We start from the raw sequence: 23,865 nt of genomic DNA on the forward strand, positions 1-23,865 counted from the left end.
ATTTTCCAGCTCCAGCTTTTTGCAAGCTGCTACATGTTATTTCTACATCTTTTATAATTTCTTGCAGCCGTATTTGTGTAATGTTAATGTAAAATATTTTTTAGGTAACATATATATTTTCTAGATAACACATATTCATCTTCTGTGTGGGCTATCAATTCCCTATTTATATTTCTCTGTGTGGTTTTTTAATAAAGGTGAATAATTGGAGTGCGGCTATCCAGCCTTTTTGTTCTATGATGCGCAGTTGCACCAGATTTTGTACTCTCCAGTTTTAGTAAATCAACCCCGATGCGTTTTATATACAGTGTTAACACCGAGGTTAAAGATACTTCTGGCACCAGGAAATAAATATATATACAAATGATAGCACAGTATTATATCAATGTTTAACAACAGCAAATACAGTTGTTTTATTTTATAAAATCAAGGCCAAAATTGTATTATGTAATATGAAATTAGGTGCCTAACATTCTGAACATAATTTTAATGATGCAAGTAGATTTAAAGTGCATGCTTACATCCTCTGTCAAAAAGTATATTGAAGTTGCCTGCTTGTGTCCTTTATCAAGAAGTAGATTGAAGGTTCCTGCTTGCATCCTTTGTCAAGAAACACAGGTGTCTATTAACATCCTCTGTCATGAAGTAGAATGAAGGTGCCTGCTTGCATTCTTTGTCAACAAGTAGATTGAAGGTGTCTGCTTGCATCCTTTATCAATAAATATATTGAAGGTGCCTACTTGCAGCCTTAATTAAGAAGTAGATTGAAGGTGCCTGCTTGCATCCTCTGTCAAGAAGTACAGTATATTGAAGGTGCCAACTTACATCCTTTATCAAGAAGTAAATAGAGGATGCAAGCAGGCACCTTCAATCAAGAAAAATATTGGAGGTGCCTGCTTGCATCCTCTATCAAGCAATATATTGAAGGTGCCTGCTTGCATCCTTTATCAAGAAGTATATATATATGGTGCCTGCTTGCAACATCTAGCAAGAAGTAGACTGAATGTGTTTGCTTGCATCATCTGTCAAGAATTAAAGCATATTGAAGATTCCTGCTTGCATCCTTTATCAAGAAGTGGATTGAAGATGCCTGCTTGTGCCCTCTGTTAAGACGTAGATTGAAGGTGCCTGCTTGCCTCCTTTATCAGTAAGAAGACTGAAGTTGCCAACTTACATCCTCTATCAAGAAGTAGATTGAAGGTGCCTGCTTGCATCCTCTATCAAAAACTAGATTAATGTTCCCTGTTTGCATGCTATATCAAGAACTATATTGAAGGAGGTGCCTGCTTGCATCCTTTATCAAGAAGTATATTGAAGGTACCTGCTTGCATCCTTTATCAGTAAGAATATCAAAGGTGACAACTTACATCCTCTACCAAGAAGTAGATTGAAGGTGCCTGCTTGCAACCTCTATCAAGAAGTAGATTGAAGGTACCTGTTTACATTCTCCATCATGAAGTAGAATGAAGGTGCCTGCTTGCGTGCTTTATCAAGAAGTATATTAAAGGTGCCTGCTTGCATATTTTATCAAGAAGTATATTGAAGTTGCCTGCTAGCAAGAAGTAGACGGGATGTGTCTGCTTGCATCCTCTGTCAAGAAGTACAGTATATTGAAGGTGCCTGCTTCCATCCTTTATCAAGAAGTGGATTATAGATGCCTGTTTGCATCCTCTATCAAGAAGTAGATTGAAGGTGTCTGCTTGTATCTCCTATCAAGAAGTAGATTGATTGACTGGACTGCGTTTCCCACAATCCTCTGCTATCAGTAAGTGGTTTCTCCTCTGCAGTCAGGAAGTCGTGATTTTTTATATAGTATATTGCATTTATTGTCTTAAATAGTCACTGCAATTCAACAATTCTAGATTAGTTGTAAATTAAGACATAGACAATATTAATTTCTGCTTATCCAAATGTAGGCAAACATTTTGCGAAGCTTGTGGGGTTTATGGCCTCACGAATGTATCAGAATTTGCCCATGTTCAATATTACTGTAATGTATAATATGTTTTTGGCTGGTGGTGCCACTTTCTTTAAATAGCCAGTCTGAAAACTCAGGGACACGGGTGGGGACATTTAAAATAATTGTGGCTCATTAGTCAGGCGCCAGTGCCATCCTAAGCTCGCAGCTGTGCTAGTTCACCATGTAAATTAGTGGAAGATTGATTTGGTTTTATTAGATTAGTGCTGCCTAATGAATAGGGAGTGTTGCTAATTAATCTTTACTGTTGTGGGCAGTAGTCATTCTTCCATATGATAAAATAATGCCACTATAATGCAAAATACGAAGGTAATCTTTACTAGCTCCCTAAGAAGTATAGGCAGACTTGTGTAGAAACAGCTGGCTGGGACATGTGTGTGTTTGCACATTACGCTCACTCAGTTTATGAAGCTACTATTAACTACAAAATCACATGATAATCCTCTTGCAAAATGTGTAATCCACAAACAGCCTTGTTCTGGGAGGATGCAGAGAGAAAATAACAGATAAGGAGCTGAGAGAGGAATGGACTTTTCAAAGACTGATAAAACTGAGATGATGAAGTGTATGTGTCTACGTGTGTGAGCATACGCATTTACAGTAAATACACAAGTTAGACATTCTTGGATTGTTTGTAAGCAGGAAATTGATCTTTCACGCTGTTGTTAATGTGTTATTTGGGCTAACTGTTCATATTATTTTATTAGTATTCCATTTAGCATTATGATAGTTTTTTGTTCAAGATAAGTACCCAGCAGTAATGGATAAACAACAGTATATTAGCAAAAAGGGTGCTCATTTCAAAATTGGCAAACTTATAGATATTAAAATGTTGAAGGTCAGTAAAGCAGATGCTGTGTGCTACATGAGTTTGCAGTACAGCTTAAACTGCACATCATGACACACTAGTCTCTTCTGCTTAAACAAGATCTATAATTAGAATTTTTTAAAGTGCTGTCCCCTGTGCGGCAAAGTACACACAGTACTTTGTCCAATGCTTCTAAGTGCTCTCTAACCCTAGTTATGAGGACCAACCTGCCCCACTTTCCCTCTTGCCATGGCTGATCTGCCAACAGCTATGAAGGAGATGGCTGATTCATAGCCGCAGCTTGTATTGGCTGAGAGAACTTTCTTGAGACAAGCAATGGTACCAGGAATGAAAAGTAATGGGGGACGTGTCAGCTCCTGCATTGCTCTTAGGAAAATGCTCACAACCGAGACAAGCTTATTTCTAAATCAGGTTTATCGTAGCTGGTGTCAGATTGGCTGCAGCAGGGACCTTTTAACTAGGGTTGGACAACACTTAGAAATATGGGAAAAGTACTGTATGTACAGTACATTGGGAATTAAAAAAAAGGTTTAGGTTAGGATAATATACATACAAAAAAAGCAGCAGTGCAATAAGGTGGTCATGACAAGGTGCAAAAAGCATTTCTTGAACATACATCACGGGACACAGGAGCTCATTACATAGTGGGTTATATAGGCACCTCTGGTGATTGGACACTGGTTAACCCCAATTAAGGAGAATTCCTCCCCTATATAACCCCTCCCATATGGGAGGCATCTCAGTTTTTTCGTCAGTGTCTATGGTGGTTGGTCACGTAAAACATGTGCTATGAAGAAAGCTCTGTGCAGGTCCCTGCGGGGGCCTAAGGGCTACAACAAACCGGATCCATATCTCGGGCCGATATTTTGACTCCCAAGATGGTATGGTACCCGGGCCTCGTCATCCGAAGAAACAAGGTTTTGCCTGTAAGTCCTCTCCTATTGGAAGACTGGACTCTGGGAAAACCAGACTTGGTGTACTATTTACATAGTGGCACGAAAGTTTCTGGCAGAGTCTTTTACAAGGTCCAGGTAGGAGGTTCTTCTGAGAAAGAACCCCAAAAAAACCTGAAGGTTGGCACAACTCTGCCTGCCGTGATGGGTGAAGGCTGGAATCTGTCTGTTTTCAGCAATTCCTGCGGCGAGGACAGGTAAGGAAAGTTAATCCTATATATATTATGGATTTCTTCATTTGAGTAGTAGTATGTCTTACCTGGTTTCCACCACTAGAGGGAGTAAGAGCAGCCTGATGCATACTTACATGCCTTTCAGTACACACGCTCAGTGAAGCCTGGTTCTCCAGCTGTCTCACGTCTCCACTGCAATCCCTGCCACAATAGAGGTAATACAGGGGTCCCATGTAGTCTGAGGGTCCCACGCAGCTCCGATGGAGATTCCCTTTCCCCCCTGCATTCCGCGGTCCTCGTGCACGCGTGCCGAGCGCGCTCCCAGGCTAATGGAGGAGGGGGGAGTGTGGTTGTGAGCTGCGCACGCCGATGTGCACGGCGCTGTACTGCGCAGGCACCAGGCGGCAGATTTAAAAAGCCCAGAGCGTCAGGGGGCTGTAAGTGTGAGACACAGGAGCTGTGGGCAGTAAGCATCCCAAGGGATTGGATCCAGGCAAACCTAACACACCTACTCAGCATCAGGTTGTGCAGTTTAAGCATATATATTTATTGTGAGACTTTAAGCACAACAGTGATTGCACTTTGTACTAGTACCTCTGCTTTGTAGCCCTCGTAAGAGGGTCTCAGGGGGAGGCAACAAGGGCACTGGTAAATCACCGCCTAGGTCCAGGGGTTCTAAAAATGCCTGTAAGTTACCATCCCCCCCGCAAGACTGGAGCCAGCCTCACAGGATGAGTCAGTGCCCCTGTCAGGTTTTGCAGCCTCTCCTAATGTTTCAGCCCCGGTATATGTCACTGAGGACTCCCTTAGGGCTACATTGGAGGGTTTTGAAGGGAGAATAATGAATTTTATTTCTGCTTCCCTGAAAGATAGCAGGAAAAGGGGTAGATCCCCTCCCTCTGCTGAGATTCCTCTTTCAGATGACTCTTCTGACAATGAGGAGAGATCCCTATCTTGGGACAGGGATCTTGAGCAGTCGGAGGAATCAGAGGAAGAGGAGAGAGTCCCCTCCTCCCAGGCGCTCAGAAAACAGGTGCAGTATTATACTGAATTGGTGCGTACCACATTCAGAATGCCTGCTGCTAAAGTCGCTACATCCTCTATTTCTTCCCTGGGAGTCAGGAAAGTTCCACAGACTGCTTTTTCCTTTCCAATTCATCCCTTAATGGATAAATTGTTGTATGAGGATTGGGGACATCCCGATAAACTGTTTGCTCCTCCTAAAAGGTTTTCTATGCATTATCCTCTGGAGGAAAGTTTCACCAAGAAATGGGGGGTCCCATCTGTCGATGCGGCTGTTTCTTGCGTGAATAAAAACCTGACCTGTCCGTTGGATAATGCTCAGGTATTTAAAGATCCAACTGATAAGAAGCTGGAAACATTATTAAAAGCCTCCTTTTCCATGACCGGCGCTGTAGTGCAACCTACAGTCGCAGCCGTGGGGTTGTGTCAGTTCCTCAAGGAACAGGTTAAGCAGATGCTTGGCCTCCTTCCCAGTGAGGAAGTGGAGAATTATGAAGAAATACCTCAAATTCTGTGTTTCATGATTGATGCAATTTTGGATTCTGTCCAACAAGTATCTCGTTTGTCTCTACTGTTGGTACACATGCGAAGGGCCCTATGGCTAAAGAATTGGGCAGGTGAGCTGTCATGCAAGTAGCATTTGATTGGGTTCCCGTTTAAAGGGGAACGTTTGTTTGGAGAAGAATTAGACAAATTCGTCCAAAAAATTTCAGGGGGTAAATCTACTCTCCTTCCAAAAGGAGCAAACGTCCATCATTTAGGCGTTCTCTCTCTCCCGGAGCATCAAGCTCTAAGCAGTGGCGACGGCCTTCTCAACCCTCCTCTACAGGAAAGGCTCAAGGCCGGGCCCAGGGGCAGAAGAAATCTTGAGGGTGAAAGCCTGCCAAGCAGAGCCCAAAAGCTTCCCTGTGAAGGGGCGCCCCGCTCGGCCGAGTGGGGGGAAGGCTCCTGCAGTTTGCGGAAGCCTGGCGGGAAAAGATCCGGGACAAGTGGGTGATCCCTTCGGTATCTCTGGGCTACAAGCTAGAGTTTCAGGAGATTCCACCTTCTCGCTTTCTAAGGTCAAGGATCCCCAGGGACCCAGTAAAGCAAAAACCGCTATTTCTGGCCTTAGATCACTTACTATCCCAAGGGGTGATAGTAGAAGTGGACCCAAAAGAACAGGGTTCAGGGTTTTACTCGAATCTCTTCACCATTCCGAAGCCAAATGGAAGTGTCAGACCTATCCTGGATCTGAAGGATCTGAACCGGTTTTTACAGAGTAAACCAAAATTTTTTTTGTGTGTTGCGCTGCTGGATTATATATGTCCAGGATGGGGGGAGGGGGGGGGGGAGAGGAAAAAAAGGGGGGGGGGGTTTGGGAGAAAAAAAACGGGAAAAAGGAGGGGTGAGAAATGGGATGGGGAAATGGGGGTATCTGCTATAGTTTATATGTATAACAGATTTTTGGGTTTCAAATCTGCTGCTTCGCAGAGTTTTGCAGAGAATATGGCAAATAATAGTCAATGGGTAGCTGGCAGGATCATAGGTTATAGTCAATAGTCAATAGTTGTAAGGATAGCCATAGGAAAGGGAGAATTTCTTAGCACAAGCAGGTAGGCAGCATGTTCAAGGGTAGAAGGCACCTTTAGAAGATATACAAATAGAAGAAAAACAGCGCCAACCTAAGTGCAGTATTTTTAGATCACAAGTATTTATTTGTAAAAGTAATACACTCACTCTCTACCAGAATGTTTCAGGCACATCATGTTTTACGTGTGAGGAAAGGTTTCTGGGGGACATCGCAGGGCTCCCGAGGAGAAGCTGTTTCTATTTCAGCTGTTTCTTACGTCCGGTGGCGCCGGTGGTTCCCAGCGTCTCACGGTCCGGTGTAGCAGCGTCAAGGAGATCCGTTCGTTGGTCGTGCGGGGTCGCGCTGTGATGACGTTCGTTGCACGCGTTCGGAGCATGCGTGCTCCTTCATCAGGCATGATGAAGGAGCACGCATGCTCCGAACGCGTGCAACGAACGTCATCACAGCGCGACCCCGCACGACCAACGAACGGATCTCCTTGACGTTGCTACACCGGACCGTGAGACGCTGGGAACCACCGGCGCCACCGGACGTAAGAAACAGCTGAAAGAGAAACCGCTTCTCCTCGGGAGCCCTGCGATGTCCCCCAGAAACCTTTCCTCACACGTAAAACGTGATGTGCCTGAAACATTCTGGTAGAGAGTGAGTGTATTACTTTTACAAATAAATACTTGTGATCTAAAAATACTGCACTTAGGTTGGCGCTGTTTTTCTTCTATTTGTGAACCGGTTTTTACACATCCGGTCCTTCCGAATGCAGTCAATTCGCACTGTGGTCTCCTCCCTGCAAGGGGGAGAATTTATGGCATCAATAGACATCAAGGATGCTTATCTCCATGTGCCAATTTTTCCCGCACACCAAAAGTATCTAAGGTTCGCGGTAGAGTGGCGCCATTTTCAATTTGTGGCCTTGCCGTTCGGGCTTGCTACGGCCCCTCCGGTCTTCACAAAGATTCCGGACCCTCTCTTGGCAAACCTAAGAGCTCAGAGTATAGCCGTCATGGCTTATCTAGACGATTTGCTTCTCATGGAGAAAACAGTAGCGTTCCTGAACCACAGTGTTACCAGAACGCTAGAACACCTGGAACGCCTAGGTTGGATTATAACCTAGAAAAGTCGTCCCTACAGCCTGCTACCAGGTTGGAATACCTGGGTATGCTTATCAACACCGCTCAGGGCAAGGTGTTTCTTCCAAAGCCAAAAGCCTTGGCCATTGGGGATCTGGTGCACCTAATTCTGGGCAGGAGATCTTCCCCCATTCGGTTGTGCATGAGACTGTTAGGGAAAATGGTCGCCTCCTTCGAGGCCATTCCATTCGCCCAGTTCCACTCAAGGCCTCTACAAAGATGCATCCTTGCGGCTTGGAACAGGAAGCCCCAGTCCTTGGATCTTCCTATGCGTCTATCCCCAGGGACATGCAAGAGTCTCGTCTGGTGGTTACAAACCGAGAATTTGCTGAAAGGCAAAACTTTTCTTCCTCTTCCATGTTAGATTATTACGACAGATGCCAGCCTGACAGGCTGGGGAGCAGTGTTGGAGGAGACGTGCTTGCAGGGGAAATGGTCTGTGATCGAGAAGCTATTGCCCATAAATGTCTTGGAGATCCGGGCAGTTTATATGGCTCTCATAAAGTGGTCTTACAGGCTACAGGGTCTCCCTGTTCGGGTTCAGTCCGACAATGCCACAGCAGTGGCCTATATCAATCACCAGGGCGGTACCAGGAGTCTGGTTGCGCAAAAAGAGGTGAATCGCATACTTGTCTGGGCAGAAAAGCATGTTCCATGCCTTTCTGCAGTCTTCATTCCAGGAGTGGAAAATTGGCAGGCGGATTTTCTGAGCCACCAGCAGTTGTGCCCAGGAGAATGGGCTCTGCCCCCCGACGTGTTTTGGAACATATGTCGCAGATGGGGTACTCCAGATGTAGATCTGTTTGCGTCCAGGTTCAACAGAAAACTGGACAAATTTGTGTCAAGAACAAGAGATGCACTTGCTCAGGGGTCAGATGCTCTGACAGTTCCCTGGGATCAGTACAATCTGATTTATGCCTTCCCCCATGCCCGCTTCTGTCACGGTTCCTGGGAAGAGTCAAGAGGGAGACAAAATTGGTTCTTTTGGTAGCCCCGGCTTGGCCCAGGTGACCATGGTACGCAGAGATCATGAAGTTGGCAGTAGGTAGGCCGTGGATCCTCCCTCTCCGGCCAGATCTGCTCTCACAGGGTCCAATTTACCATCCTGCTTTACACAGTCTGAATTTGACGGTTTGGCTGCTGAGACCCACATTCTGAGAGACCATGGGCTTTCGGGGCCAGTTCTTTCTACTCTGGTCAATGCCAGAAAGCCGGCCTCCAGGCTTATTTACTACAAAATCTGGAGGGCATATGTTTCCTGGTGTGAACTGAGGGAATGGCATCCTAGAAAGTATGTCATTAGCAGGATCTTGGCTTTCCTCCAGTCAGGCCTGGAAATGAATTTGGCCATAAGCACTATCAAGGTGCAGATTTCGGCCTTGTCAGTGTTTTTTCAGAAGCCACTTGCATCGCATTCCCTGGTGCGGGCTTTCATTCAGGGGGCTATGCGGATAAGGCCGCCAGTCAAACCTCCGTATGCCCATGGGATCTGAATTTGGTTCTCTCGGCTTTGCAGGGGCAACCATTTGAACCTTTGCATCTGGCTTCATTAGTTCTTCTGACTAAAAAATTGGTTTTCTTGGTAGCCATATCCACGGCTAGAAGAGTGTCAGACCTAGCAGCTCTCTCCAGCAAAGAGCCATATCTAATTATTCATAAGGACCGGGTGGTCATGCTTCCCAACAGGTCCTTTCTAAGGTGGTTTTGGGATTCCATTTGAATTAAGATGTAATCCTACCATCCTTTTTTCCGGACCCACAGTCCGTAGAAGAAGAATCTTTGCACACTTTGGATGTGGTTAGGGCAATCAGTATCTATCTTCAAGCAACTTCTCAGATAAGGAAAACTGATTGCTTATTTATTTTGCCGGAAGGCCCTAGGAAGGGCCAGGCGGCGTCAAAATCCACTCTCTCAAGGTGGATTAGACAGATTATTTCTCAGGCCTATAGTGTTAAAGGGAAAATCCCTCCTTTTCAAGTGAAAGCGCACTCTACTAGGGCTGTAAGTGCTTCTTGGGCGGTGCATCACCAGGCCTCCCTGACTCAGATCTGTAAGGCTGCAACTTGGTCATCAGTCCACACATTCACCAGATTCTATCAGGTGGATGTCAGAGGGCAAGAGGATATCGCCTTTGGGCGCAGTATACTGCATGCAGGCTGCAGTTTAGGTCCTCCGGTCCATGGCAGTCTATAATTATGATCTGTGTCTCCCTCTCCTCAATCTGAGCATTGCTTTGGGACATCCCACTATGTAATGAGCTCCTGTGTCCCATGATGTATGATCAAGAAAATAGGATTTTTATATACAGCTTACCTGTAAAATCCTTTTCTTGAGAGTACATCACGGGACACAGGGCTGCCGCCCCTCTTTGGTTTTACGTGGTTTCCTATTGCTTTGCTACAAAACTGAGGTGCCTCCCATATGGGATGGGTTATATAGGGGAGGAATTCTCCTTAATTGGGGTTAACCAGTGTCCAATCACCAGAGGTGCCTATATAACCCACTATGTAATGAGCTCCTGTGTCCCGTGATGTACTCTCATGAGAAGGATTTTACAGGTAAGCTGTATATAAAAATCCTATTTTATGCAATGTACATATAGTATAGGAAAAACAAAAAAATAATAATAATAATTATTATATTGATAGATCTTTTTTAAGGGGGCACATCAACATGTCCCGATCACCACTATTCTCCCTGAGAATGGATGACAGCAGCTTATGCCATCCTGGTGCTTTCCTCCTCGCCCCTTCTATATTGCCATATACTTGCAAGATCGTCAAAAACAACTTGTAACAATAAGGTGATGTTTCCCTGAGGATGGTCAGACCATGCCTTCATGTCCATATCTGTAGGCTTAAAGCAGAATTCCACCCAAAAGTAGAACTTCTGCTTTAAGGCACCCACCCGGCTCCTGTTTGTGAAACAGAGCTTTTTTTGGATGGGTAACCAATTTTGACAGATACATGCTCCCACTTCCGTTCCACCTTAGGCGATCGGAAGTAAAAGTTCTCCTTCCCCCCTCTCTCCCTAAGTCTTCTGGGGCATATTACAGGTCCGAGAAAACTTTGGGCCCAGTCCCAGAGCACAGCACTGCTTGCGCATACGCAGTTTGCACCCGGCTGTGAAGCCACAAGCTGTCACACCCAGGTGCCCATAGGGAAGATTGCGGCGCTGCCGACAGTGGACATGGAGTGAACATGGCTGGGGTGAGTACACTGCTGGATCATAGGACAGGTGAGTGGCTGTTTATTAAAAGTCAGCAGCTACAGTTTTTGTAGCTGCTGACTTTTAGGCCCCTTTCACATCTGGGCGTTTTTCAGGCGTTTTTCATGCACTTTAACGTTAAAAAAACGCCCGTAAAGCTCCTGAAAGAAGCCTCATCTGCAATCCCAATGTGAAAGCCCCGACTGCTTTCACACTGAGACCCCTTTCACACTGGGGCATTTTTCAGGCGTTTTTCAGGCGCTTTAGTGTTAAAAAAAGCGCATGTAAAGCGCCTGAAAGAAGCCTCAACTGCAATCCCAATGTGAAAGCCAAAGCGCTTTCACACTGAGGTGCTGCGCTAGCAGGGCGTCAAAAAAAGTTCTGCAAGCAGCTTCTTTGCAGCGCTTTTGGAGCGGTGAATACACCACTCCTAAAGTGCCCCTTCCCATTGAAATAAATGGAAAGCGCTTGCAAAATGCCTGAAAAGCGATTTTGGCACCTGCGCTTTGTGGATGCTTTTAACCCTTTATTTGGCCAATAGCTGGGGTTAAAAGCACCCCACTAGAGCTCGAAAAACGCTGGTAAACGAATGCTTAAACTAACGGCGCTTTACGAGCGTTTTTCGGGTGCTGGCAGTGTGAAAGGACTCTTAAAGCACTTGGGCTTTCACATTGGGATTGCAGATAAGGCTTCTTTCAAACTCTTTACAGGCTAAAGCGCCTGAAAAATGCCCGAAAAATGCCCCAGTGGGAAAGGGGTCTAAACAAACAAAAAAATGGCTGGTACTCCACTTTAAGCTACTGCATTTTTCAATATCGTGTCAAATAAAGCCCAAATGTGCCTGGTTTGTACAATTACAAAATATCTTCCTGAATTACCATACCTATAATAAATTGTGGTGGTCTACTTTCTTCATAATAGAACTGACATGCTAATTAGATCAGTTTTAGGCACGTAGGCAGTTTCAAAAGCTGTCACTTCTACACACTTGTCCTTTTTTTAGTGCCTGGTTTTTGATCACTTGGAAGATGAAATATGGTCATATAAGCTTTTTTTTCCTTAAACTATTAATAAGCTTGCATTCTGGGAAACTAACAGTACTAACCTAAAAAGCTGTTGACTTGAAACAGCAATATACTGTTCAAATTGCTCACATATAGGGTGATTAAATAATGAATATACTGATCCGTATATATCTCCATTGCCTAGATTGCCCTTGTTTTTACAGCTGCATAGATGATAAACTTAAGAGGTTAATACACTTTTGTATGAATGGGAGATGAGCACCGCTGATCTTTAGCATGTCTTGTTAAATCTAGGTCACAACACGTTGCACATTGAAGGCTGTGAGTATAAAACTGATCGCATGGCAGAATGAATTAGTGTATAAAAATAGACCTGTAAATAACTTACCTTTGGCACAAAAACTAGACAGAGCGTAATCGTACTGCAGAATATGATGACTAGAGCCACAATACAGAACTGGACGTTTGGCTGGTCTTTGGTGAGGAAGGAGACAGCAGCTCCTATAATACACATTATGCCCACGTTGTATACACTCATTCCAATATACTTGCTGTCATTCAGTGCTGGTATGCTTACATTTCGTGTCTCCCAAGCCAAGAAGCACCCAAATAACTGGTGGAAATAAAACAGACAGAAATCAATAGTTGTGGAAACATTTGAAATACTTGAATTGGTTTATAATAATAGTATGTCCCGTAATATGCTTTACCTCAGTGTAGAAATCTGTCCATGATGAGGGGCATGATGAGGGGCTAGAACATTGCTTTAACCATTGCTTTAAACTTAGTTAAACTACACAATCTAACACCCATAGCAATTTACTGCATGTTGTCTATAATTTATGTAGCCCCCTCTACCTGGTGTAGGTGCTAGCGTGAAATTTTTCTGTAGTGCAGGAAATTTCGAGCAGGCCTAGCCAGAAGCTAGGCCTGTTTGTTTTGATCTGTGGGTTGGTAGTGGTCCAGAGTAGGCTGGTGACTCATAACTAAATTCACCTGCCTTCTTCTTCTAGAGGTTTGAAGGAAGGTGGTGAAGAAAGGTGGAGCTGTCTGGGGTGTTCTAAGGAGCCTTGAACAAACCCCAACCTGGACTGGCAGAGGGCAGGCCTCCTTAAATACCTAGAGTCAGCCCAGCCCAGCTAGGGAGGAGTTGTTTGGGTGGAAGAACTGGAGATGGAGTATTAGGCTGTCGGGGCCTTTGAGGAAGCCCAATACTCGGGGGGGGAGGGGGTGATCTTGGGCCAGAGAGCTCGGAGCTAAACAGGAACTCTACGCAACCTAAGGGGTGTCCTGAACAGGAGCGAGAGAGGACAGTGGGGAATACTGCCGGGCAAGTCTCCAGGAGGGATCCATTAGGTGTCGGTAAGTGACAGGCACAGTGGGTAGAGCTGGGAGAGGCATGCCGGAGCGGATGGGAGTGTCCAGTCTGAGATGGATGTGTGATGTTACTGGCAGTGAAGATAGCAACTGCAGCTAGGATAGGGTGACTAGAGGTCCCCGGTTTCAGGGGACAGCCCCCGGATTGAGGACACTGTCCCAGGACCAAGTCTATCCCTGGATTTGACTTTAACAGGAGCTTGGGCAATTTTCAAAGACAGTCAGTGCAGAATAAAAAAAAAATCTGAATTAACCCCCCCACCCCATTCCTACTAGCTTAGGGGGGTGTATTTTTCCCATTATCTGTGCCCCTTTCTGATGATGATGTGCTGGTCAGAGCTGATGGACTATTTCTTCAGTTTCCGGCACATGCCCATTCAGCTCCACTCACATGTTCTTCTGCCTTGGCTCAAATCCCAGTCAGCCGCCTGTCTGCTTATCTCCTTGCCTTCCCCAGCAGAGTCCTTTTCCTCCGCTCCCCACCCAGTAGTAGCTGGGGCCCGGAGAGTGAGACCTGAGAGGCTGTGAGGCCGGCAGAGGCAGCAATGGGCAGAGAGAGGCAGCTGAGCTCAGCTGATGATGTCCAGCAGCAGGAATAGAGGGGAAGCAGATCCAATTGTGGGGCTGCCAGTGCCTTCAAGGCTTCAACACAGGTGTGCTTTGGGGGTGTCTGTAAATAGACTACATTGCACTGTGTCTATCTCTCTGGCATAATGGATGGTATCAGAACTCACCGGCAGCAGGCACTTATTGGTCAGAAGTTAACAAAATCAGCACTCAGCAGCCATGGTATGTGACACACTGGGAAAGAGCCACCCGGAGCCATGATAGAGTGCCCGCTGCCTGTGAGTTATCATAATGCTGATGATCTTAACCACTTCAATACAGGGCACTTAAACACCTTCCTGCCCAGACCAATTTTGAGCTTTCAGCGCTGTCGCACTTTGAATGACAATTGCGCGGTCATGCTACACTGTACCCAAATGAAATTTTTATCATTTTTTTTCCCACAAATAGAGCTTTCTTTTGGTGGTATTTGATCACCTCTACGGTTTTTATTTTTTGCGCTACAAATAAAAAAATACCGAAAATTTTGAAAAAAAATTTTTTTTTTTTGTTTCAGTTTCAAAACTTTGTAAATAAGTACGTTTTCTCCTTCACTGATGGGCACTGATGGGGCTACACTGATGGGCACTGATAAGGCGGCACTGATGGGCACCAATGATGTGGCACCAATGAAGTGGCACTGATGAGATGGCATTGATGGACACTGATATGTGGCACTGATAGGCGGCACTGATAGGCGGCACTGATGGGCGACACGGATGGGCGACACGGATGGACACTGATAGGTGGCACAAATTGGCACTGACAGCTGGCACGGATTGGCATGGATGGGTGGCACAGATGGGCATGGATAGGCGGCACAGATGGGCATGGATAGGCGGCACAGATGGGCATGGGTGGGCACTGATAGGTGGCACAGGTGGGCACTGATAGGCGGCACAGGTGGGCACTGATAGGCGGCATAGGTGGGCACTCATAGGCGGCACAGGTGGGCACTCATAGGCGGCATTGGTGTTATACTGTACTAATGGATGCCAATCAGTGCCAAACAATAATGCATGCCAATCAGTGATGCCCATTGTGGGCACTGATTGGCATCCATTATGGGCACTGATTGGCATCCATTGTGCTGACTGGCATCCCTGGTGGTCTAGGGAGGATTACCTTTTCCCTGGTGGTCTGGTGGCGTCCTTGGTGGTCCAGTGTGGGCATCCTCGGGGGGGGCTGTGCTGATAATCGATCAGCACAGACCCCCCCTGTCAGAGGAGCAGCCGATCGGCTCTCCTCTACTCGCGTCTGACAGACGCGAGTGAGGAAAAGCCTATCACCGGCTCTTCCCATTTACACTGTGATCAGCCGTGATTGGACACGGCTGATCACGTGGTAAAGAGTCTCCGTCGGAGACTCTTTACCGAGATCGTAGTTGCCGGGTGTCAGACTGACACCCTGCAACAACGATCGGCGCGATGCGCGCCCCCTGGGGGCGCGCAGCGACTCATAATCCTGATCACGTCATATGACGTCCGATCAGGATTATGAAACCACTTTGCCACCGTCAATTGCCTATAGGGCGGGCGGCAAGTGGTTAACCAGTTTCTGATTGCCTGATAGCAGATTTACTGCTACAGGGGGGTCGCTCTGTGCAGGATCAATTATACGTGATCCTGCATTTCTGGGTGTCAGAGCCAATCAGCTGATTCGATGGACTCACCTAGTGTTCTGCCTATGTAAACAAGGCAGTTGGCCATTCTGTCAATATGGAAGAGATTGACCCTGTGTTCCTGCAAAGCAGGTACAGGGATCTATGTCTTCCCTTAGTAAAAACACCTCCCCCACAGTGAGAAAACACTTGTTACACATTTAACCCATTGATTGCCCTAGATGTTATCCCCTTCCCAGCCAGTGTCATTAGTACAGTGACAGTACATATTTTTAGCACTGATCACTGTATTAATGGCACTGGTTTCCACAAAGTGTCACTTAGTGTATAATTTGTCCACCTCAATATCGCAGTCCTGCTATGGGTGATGCTGCCATTACTAGTAGAAAAAAAAAATATATGTCCCCGGATTTAATTTTAAAAATCTGGTCATCTTAAGCTAGGAAGCCTGTCAGGGTCTGCAGAGGGCTGACTGGGATCAGTAGTTCACCAAAGAGGGCAGCTAGCACCAGACCATTCTTTGCTACACTATAAGAACTTGCAGTCCTTGCCTGTAATGAGGTACTTTTGCTAAGGCCTGGCTGAAATCACCTACGGGGTACCTCTACAGAGGTACTGTTACATTTAGAACTTGGCAAACGCATCCAGTAGGTCTGTTCTTGTGGATGAAAGTGATATTAAACCCAAAGGCAAACATTTATTATATTGCAGCTTAGCACGTCTTAGATGTGATGGCTGCATTCATTTTCCTTTTTTGGCTTTAATTATTCTATTTTCACCTGGTGATCTGGCCAGTAAGTTTGTTGTTTTTCAAAAGAACATGTTCACTTGCAGATACAGGGATGAGACAAACCATAAACCACTGGCAAGGGTGCTTACAATGATAAGCTATTTTTTTTAATGTCAGAAGGACAAAAAAAAATATTTGCTGTAACTACTTATAAAGTGTTAGCTGGAGTTTGGCTTTATTTTGTGTATTTAAATCTGCTAGTCCATCTAACACTCCCACCCCCCAGATTTACAATGCTTCTGTCCAAATGTGTTGTATATAGGGTGCTTATGAATGGAACCTCTGGATATCCTGGTTCTCTGGTCTACTATCCCAAGGGACTAAGAACAACTGGAGGGTGCACATAGGGCACTTGAGCAGCACTCAAATAGGTAGAAGCAAACTCCAGAGAAATATAAATAGAAAGGGAGGTGCTTCTAAGTGCAGAAAAACCAAATACAGTTAAAAACTCTCACAGAAAGGTATGGTAAAGCAAGCTCAATATCCCACACAGACATGGGAGTAGGTCTCCTGTCATGGCTCTCCACGATACTCACTAGCCAACCAGCAGCAGAGAGGAAGACAGATACCAGAAGCAAGATGGCCAACCAACTTCCAGGACCAGCTTGGAGCTAGGGTTGCCCTTTGCCTTTAAACCCAAACACATATGAATTACGCAGGTTCTGATGCTATATAAAAATACATAAAAATTGCAACTTAAACCAAGAAGTCCACTTTTCATATATAGCAGCGCTTTTCTTAAAAAGTGAGTTAGTCAAAGTTCTGATCAGTGTCCAGAAAAGAAGGTGCTTGTTCTATCCGTTCTTATTGTGATTAAGGTGCAGCTTCCACCATGCAGTTCACCACTTGTGGAACACAAACGACCCCCTTTGGGGATGCACTCACTGAACACTTGAAATCAAAAAGCCTTTACACTGCCATTACAACATCCTTCTTTGGTCACTAGATGTCTCCCTTATTGGAATTCGGTTTTCTCATATAAAAGAACAAAGATGTCCAAACATAGCGTGCTACTGTTTAACACTATTTATTATATAAAAAAAAACAACATATACATGCGTACCAAATACATTTTTTTTCAAGCACTGGAAAAGTACTGTGCCTTATCTCACTGATTCAGTTGCGCTTGAGGAGAAACGAACGTTTTTGCTATGCACAGCAGAAGCTTCACTTCCGCCTTTCCTCAGCTCGCTGGAACGCAGGGATTGAGGCGCACTCGTCACTTCGCCATTTCGTCATTTCCGACTTCATCTGAGGGCGTCCTGATGCTAATTTAATGCAGATAAGACAACTAGTGGGTTTAATTACCACCCTTATTAGCCACAGAGGGATGAGGTGGCAACCCTACTTGGGGGACATGCACTGGAAGTCATGTCAGAAGGGGGCAATTACATGTTTCAGATTATGTGCAGAAGCTCCTTTGTCAAACCAGCAAAATGCTTCTCAAGTGTCGCCTGTGCATCCTCCAGTTCTTAGCCCCATTGGATGGTAGCCACCTGCTCTCCAGTCATATCTGAGACCTTGCAACACTAATGAGTCACATGACACCGGGGGAGGGAAGATGGCTAATTGGGCCCAATTTGAACATTTTCACTTAGGGGTGTACTCACTTTTGTTGCCAGCGTTTTAGACATGTATGACTGTGTGTTGAGTTATTTTGAGGGGACAGCAAATTGACACAGTTATACAAGCTGTACACTCACTATTTTACATTGTAGCAACGTGTAATTTCTTCAGTGTTGTCACATGAAAAGTTATAATAAAATATTTACAAAAATATGAGGGGTGTACTCACTTTTGTGACATACTGTACATCCACTTTAAATGTACAATTTAATTATGTTTTCTTATTTTTTATCAGGGATCTGTGCCAGACAGCACAGCCAAGTCATCAACCTTTCTTTTGGCTGCTGATCCACCCCAGCCTACTGTATGGAAAATTAAGTATCTGTACATGAATGAATAGATATACACTATATTACCAAAAATATTGGGATGTCTGCCTTTACACACACGTGAACTTTAATAGCATCCCAGTCTTAGTCCGTAGGGTTCAATATTGAGTTGGCCCACCCTTTGCAGCTGTTACAGCTTCAACTCTTCTGGGAAGGCTGTCCACAAGTTGTAGGAATGGGAATGTTTGACCATTCTTCCAGAGTACATTTGTGAGGTCAGGCACTGATTTGGATGAGAAGGCCTGGTTTTCAGTCCCTGCTCTAATTCATCCCAAAAATGTTCTATTTTGTTGAGGTCAGAACTATGAGCAGGTCAGTCAAGTTCCTCCACCCCAAACTCACTCATCCATGTCTTTATAGACCTTGCTTTGTGCGCTGGTGCGCAGTCATATGGAACAGGAGGGGGCCATCCCCAAACTGTCCCAACAAAGTTGTAAACATGAAATTGTAAACTGTATTAGTATGCTGATGCCTTAAGAGTTCCCTTTATTGGAACCAAGGGGCCAAGCCCAACCTCTGAAAAACAACCCCACACCATAATGCCCCCTCCACCAAATGATTTGCACCAGTGCATAAAACAAAGTCCATAAAGACATGGATGAGCGAGTTTGGGATGGAGGAACTTGACTGGCCTGTGCATTTAATAAACAGTTGTAGAAATATCTTTTAACATAAAAAATTTGCAACTGCCATCATTATTCTTCAGGGCCTCTGTTTTCAGAAAATTCATCATTGTTTTGTGATGCAAAGGAATTTTCATTAAAAAAAAAATGCATATTTTAATATGTTTGCAAAAAGTAAAAAAATTGCCCAGGTAGTAAAGAAAAAGAGCTGCCCCGTAGGGGGGAAACCTGTAGTCCCTCTTCTTGTCAGGTACCTTTCTCTAACATTGCTCTTACTCTCTCCCTAGTAAGCGGGGCTTTATCCCTTATTTACTCCCACACTGAAGGTGCACCTGAATCATGAATCGTACCCTAAACCATTGCACAGCGGTGCTCCTGGCTCCTCCTTCCTGTCAGGTGGCCACCATAGCAAGACGCTTGCTATGGAGGCACTTGTGCATGCTCGCTTGCGATATGCGCTCTCTCCCTCCCCACTGGCTATAGATGACAGCAGTGGGAGCCACTGCTCTTGTACACAGCACTGAACTGAGATCATGCTCTGGTATGCTAAAGGGGGGTCAAGGAGTTTCGTTCAGAAGATTTTTTACCTTAATGCATTCACACTTCTGCGACTCCCCGACCCCCTTAAACATACCTGAGTACGATCTCAGTCCAGCGCTGTGTATAAGAGCAGTGGCTCCCACTGCTGTCATCTTAAAATCATTCAACCTTTAGAACCACTTTAAAGCACTTCAGTGCTAAAGCTGGCTGCCCATATCTCATGGAATTTCTGCATCCAATAGGAGATGCTGGCCTACCCAAGATGTCATTGTGGAACCCATGACAGGGCACAACTCAGTTTCTAATGAGTTCCTGCAAGCTTGAAGAAGTGACAGCCCTCATTGGGTGGACAGATATACTGTATTCCATATACATTCTTCTTGTTAGCTAGCAAGTTAAACTGACAGCCCTGTACAAAACAGTAGAGTTTGATTCTCACAGTGCATTTCCTTTTCTACTATGATGTGTAGGGTATGCATGAAGCTAATATAAGGCAAATTCAGATGCTTATATCAGCTGTGTGTAAAAAGATATAAAATGGTAGCTTTGTTTTTATAATTACTGTAACTGGAATCAAAATCTGCCTTCAGTTCAGTTTTAACATGATATACTATATATTTTCGAGGAACAGACCTTTACATATTCTCATTTTAAAGTACCGTGACCCAATACTCATTACATCTATAAAGATTAACTTTTGTCAGATATCAAAAAACTGTTTAGTTCAGTTGTATATTCCTAAAAAAATATTTTAATCTGTCCTAGTATTAGCCTCCTGTTATCCCGTCCACAGCAGTACTCACAGAGGGAGACCCCAGGAGGAGGACACGAGGTAGACTGGAAGAGCACACAGAGCAGCACATTTTCACTGTTGCTGTGGGATTAGAATATACAGTTCTCATAAGTGCACATACCCTGGCAGAATTTGTGATTTATTGGCCCTTTTTCAGAGAATATGAATGGTAACACAAAAAACATTCTTTCACTCATGGTTAGTCAACTGTGTTTACTCTTTTTAAATCATAATGAAAACAGAAACTACCCAAATGACCCTGATCAAAATTTTACTTACCCTGGGGATTTTAGCCTGATAACATGCACACAAGTTGACACAAAGGGGTTTGAAAGGCTATTAAAGGTAACCATCCTCACCTGTGATCTGTTTACTTGTAATTAGTGTGTGTATATAAAAGGTCAATGCGTTTCTGAACTTATGACAGACCCTTCCATCTGTCATTCAGTGCTGCACTGAGGTTTCTGGATTCTGAGTCTTGGGGAAAGCAAAAGAATTGTCAAAGGATCTGTGGGAAAAGGTAGTTGACCTGTATAAAACAGGACAGGGATATAAAAATATATCCAAGAATTTGAGAATGCCAATTAGTAGTGTTCTAACTGTAATCAAGAAGTGGAAAATGAGGGGTTCTGTTGAAACTAAACCACGGTCAGGTAGACCAACTAAATTTTCAGCCACAACTGCCAGGAAAATTGTTCGGGATGCAAAGAAAAACCCACAAACAACTTCAGGGGAAATACAGGGCTCTCTGAAAACGTGGTATGGGAAGATGAATGCAGTATGTTATCAAAAAATACTGGAGGAAAAATTGCATTCATCAACCAAGAAGCTTCGCATGGGACGTGCTTGGACATTCCAACATGACAATGATCCAAAACACAAGGCCAATTCGACCTGTCATTGGCTACAGCAGAATAAAGTGAAGGTTCTGGAGTGGCCATCTCAATATTATTGAGCCACTCTGTGGAGATCTCAAATATGCAGTTTATGCACAACAGCCCAAGAATTTACAGGAACTGGAGGCTTTTTGCCAAGAGGAATGGGCAGCTTTACCATCTGAGAAGATAAAGAGCCTCACCCACAAATACCACAAAAGACTTCAACCTGTCATTGATGTTAAAGGGAGCAATCCACGGTATTAAGAACTGGAATATGTAAACTTTTGATCAGGGTCACTTGGCTAGTTTCTGTTTTCATTATGATTCAAAAAGTAAACACAGTTGATTGATAATAAATGGCTTCAACCATGAGTGTTATCATTCATACTCTCTGAAAAATAGCCAAGAAATCATAAATTCTGCAAGGGGAAGTAAACGTATGAGCACAACTGTAAAGCTCCTATCCATTGTTGTATATTGTCAACTATGCCTAGATTGCCCCGGGTAGTATGAATGAAGTCCTAGCTAACTTTATTGAAAGCTTTTTTTTGCATCTGTGGATACTAGAATGAAGGGTATGTGCTTGGACTGTGCTAGTTGAATTGCATTAGGGACATGTTTGGTAGTATCCCTGACCTCTTATTCCAGCACAAAGCCAGATTGCTCCCAGTGGTTAAATTCACGATATGGGGTATTAACCTAGAGGCCAGAATTTTGGTAAAAAACTTTAAATCTGCATTCAAGAGGGATATTGGATGATAGCTAGGGAAGAGTTAGGGATCTTTTTCATCTTTAGGGATTACAGTAATACGTGCCTGTAAAGTATCTTTTGGAAGTGGCTAAAATAAGTGTTTTAATACATGTTCCACAATACACAAAATTAAATGGGCCCTCAATGAAAATTGCATGTTAAAATTATCAGTAGTTTCAGGTAAACAGGCAGCTGTAATACATGCAGATCTTAACTTTTCCTGTAAAACTTGAGCTTGGCTCATCCCTCTCCCAAAGCTCAGTCTTGGCTCTATTTTAATTAATAGCATATGGACACAGATGGTTCAATCCTCAAACTAGTATGTTACATTCTACACATTAGACTCAATTCACAAAGCTATAGCATAAGGATAAGGATCTCTTTTTTTAGCCATGTGACCATAATTCTCAAATCTCAGAAGACTCTAAAAAAATGTTTTTGAAAATGAAGGATCCTTATCTTTGTATTAGCTTTTCAAATTAAGCCTACATGTGTTGACAACGTAGGCTCACCAAGAGCAGAGTGGGAAACAGTCCAGGTTTCATAATTAAGAATGGAAAAAACAGCACATGGGATCCTCTAAATTAATTAATGTATAAAGCCTTTTTATTTTAATTTATTAAAACGATGAAGGCATAAAGCAACAGACAAGAAGTGTTTCAGAAAGAAACTCTTACTCTGCAGCTAAAGCTGAACAATTAACACACGCAGGCAAAATCTTTTTTTTTTTCTACACTGTATAAGCACTAATACAATTATTATCCAGCATCTTTTTGTCTGGAGAGTGCAGATGCATAAAGAAAATATCAACATACTACTGTGTATTACAGTTAAACAGCCAGTTGAAAAGATGCAAATTCACTGCCTGGTTAAACATAGTCTAACCATATTACCATAGGTTTGGCAAACAGCTCAATCCACGGCTGAAATACATGATTGGGAGCTATTTTACCTCCCACAGAGTTTGTATCACTGTCCATTCATTCCTCGGGTTTACACATCCAGCCTGGAGACTTGACTTTTCTCTATTGCAGTTGAGTGATACAACTAGGTCTTTTTCCTGGCCCCAGCCATTAAAAGAACAATGAAATGAGAAGCAGCAGACTCTTGAGCTCATCTTTGTGTTAATTTGCTCTCCTCTTATTAGCATGTCTCTTAGCATGTCTCTTGTTAGCACATGAGCACAACTGACTGGCTCCATATATCTATCTATCTATCTATCTATCTATATATATATATATATATACTGTATATATATATATCTCTATATATATATATATATATATATATATATTTTTTTTTTAACACATACTTGCAATAATTGGCGTTTCTGGTGTTTGGTACGAATTCGTGTCTTTCATCTGCCTCTGTCTTTTTATAGTTAATGACATACACAACAGTTTTGGATCTCAGCATTTTTAATTTCATTGGATGAGCAAAAACCTAACTGACTCATTAAACAGAACAGTTTCTAAATTCATGGAACTCAACTTTAGAAACTGGTAGAGGAACTCAAGTCGCGGCGAGGTAAGTCGGAGACGCCTCGCCGCGGCTCGCTGTGTGAACCGGCCCTAACTTACCAACAGCACTGATTATTCATAGCTCAAATATAATACAGTTTATGAGATTTTATATAACAAAATTGTATGATCTGATGAAATATGATGTGGCAGACATTGCAATGTGAAATGGCTATCCAATTTTTTAACAATCTCCTCTGTTTACTATATAAATGTGTTTTGCTTACAATGTAAAATTTGATTCTTACATTTCATTGAGCTATACAATAACTGAAAGGTAGTAGGTAACACATTCAACTCTCTGCTTACAGAACAGTTACAGTAATTGGAATTATGACTTTGCATAATTACTTTTTTTTTGCACTAATAACATTTGGAACCATTTTGGATGCACCCATCCTATCTCTTTGCTTGCAAAATCTTTTGAAAAAAGCATTTTGCAAGTCAATTTTTTTATTTATTTATTTTTTATTAGAAAAAATTAAGAAGAAATACAAATATACAGTATCATCTAGTAATAACC

The 23,865-nt window shown here is 43.6% G+C and overlaps 1 protein-coding gene across 2 annotated transcripts in view; it reads right to left on the reverse strand.

Moving 5' to 3' along the window:
* Positions 1-23,865, reverse strand: part of GABBR2 (gamma-aminobutyric acid type B receptor subunit 2) — a 984,619-nt gene that overhangs the window by 54,219 nt on the left and 906,535 nt on the right. For both annotated transcript variants that reach the window (XM_077492007.1, XM_077492008.1), the window contains exon 15: positions 12,277-12,501. In XM_077492007.1, the coding sequence (XP_077348133.1) occupies positions 12,277-12,501 (225 nt within the window). The remainder of the gene's footprint in view (positions 1-12,276; positions 12,502-23,865) is intronic.

Source organism: Lithobates pipiens, unplaced genomic scaffold (genome assembly GCF_037356315.1).
Source record: "Lithobates pipiens isolate NorthernLeopardFrog02 unplaced genomic scaffold, aLitPip1_a1.2 Scaffold_19, whole genome shotgun sequence".
Lineage (NCBI taxonomy): Eukaryota > Metazoa > Chordata > Amphibia > Anura > Ranidae > Lithobates > Lithobates pipiens.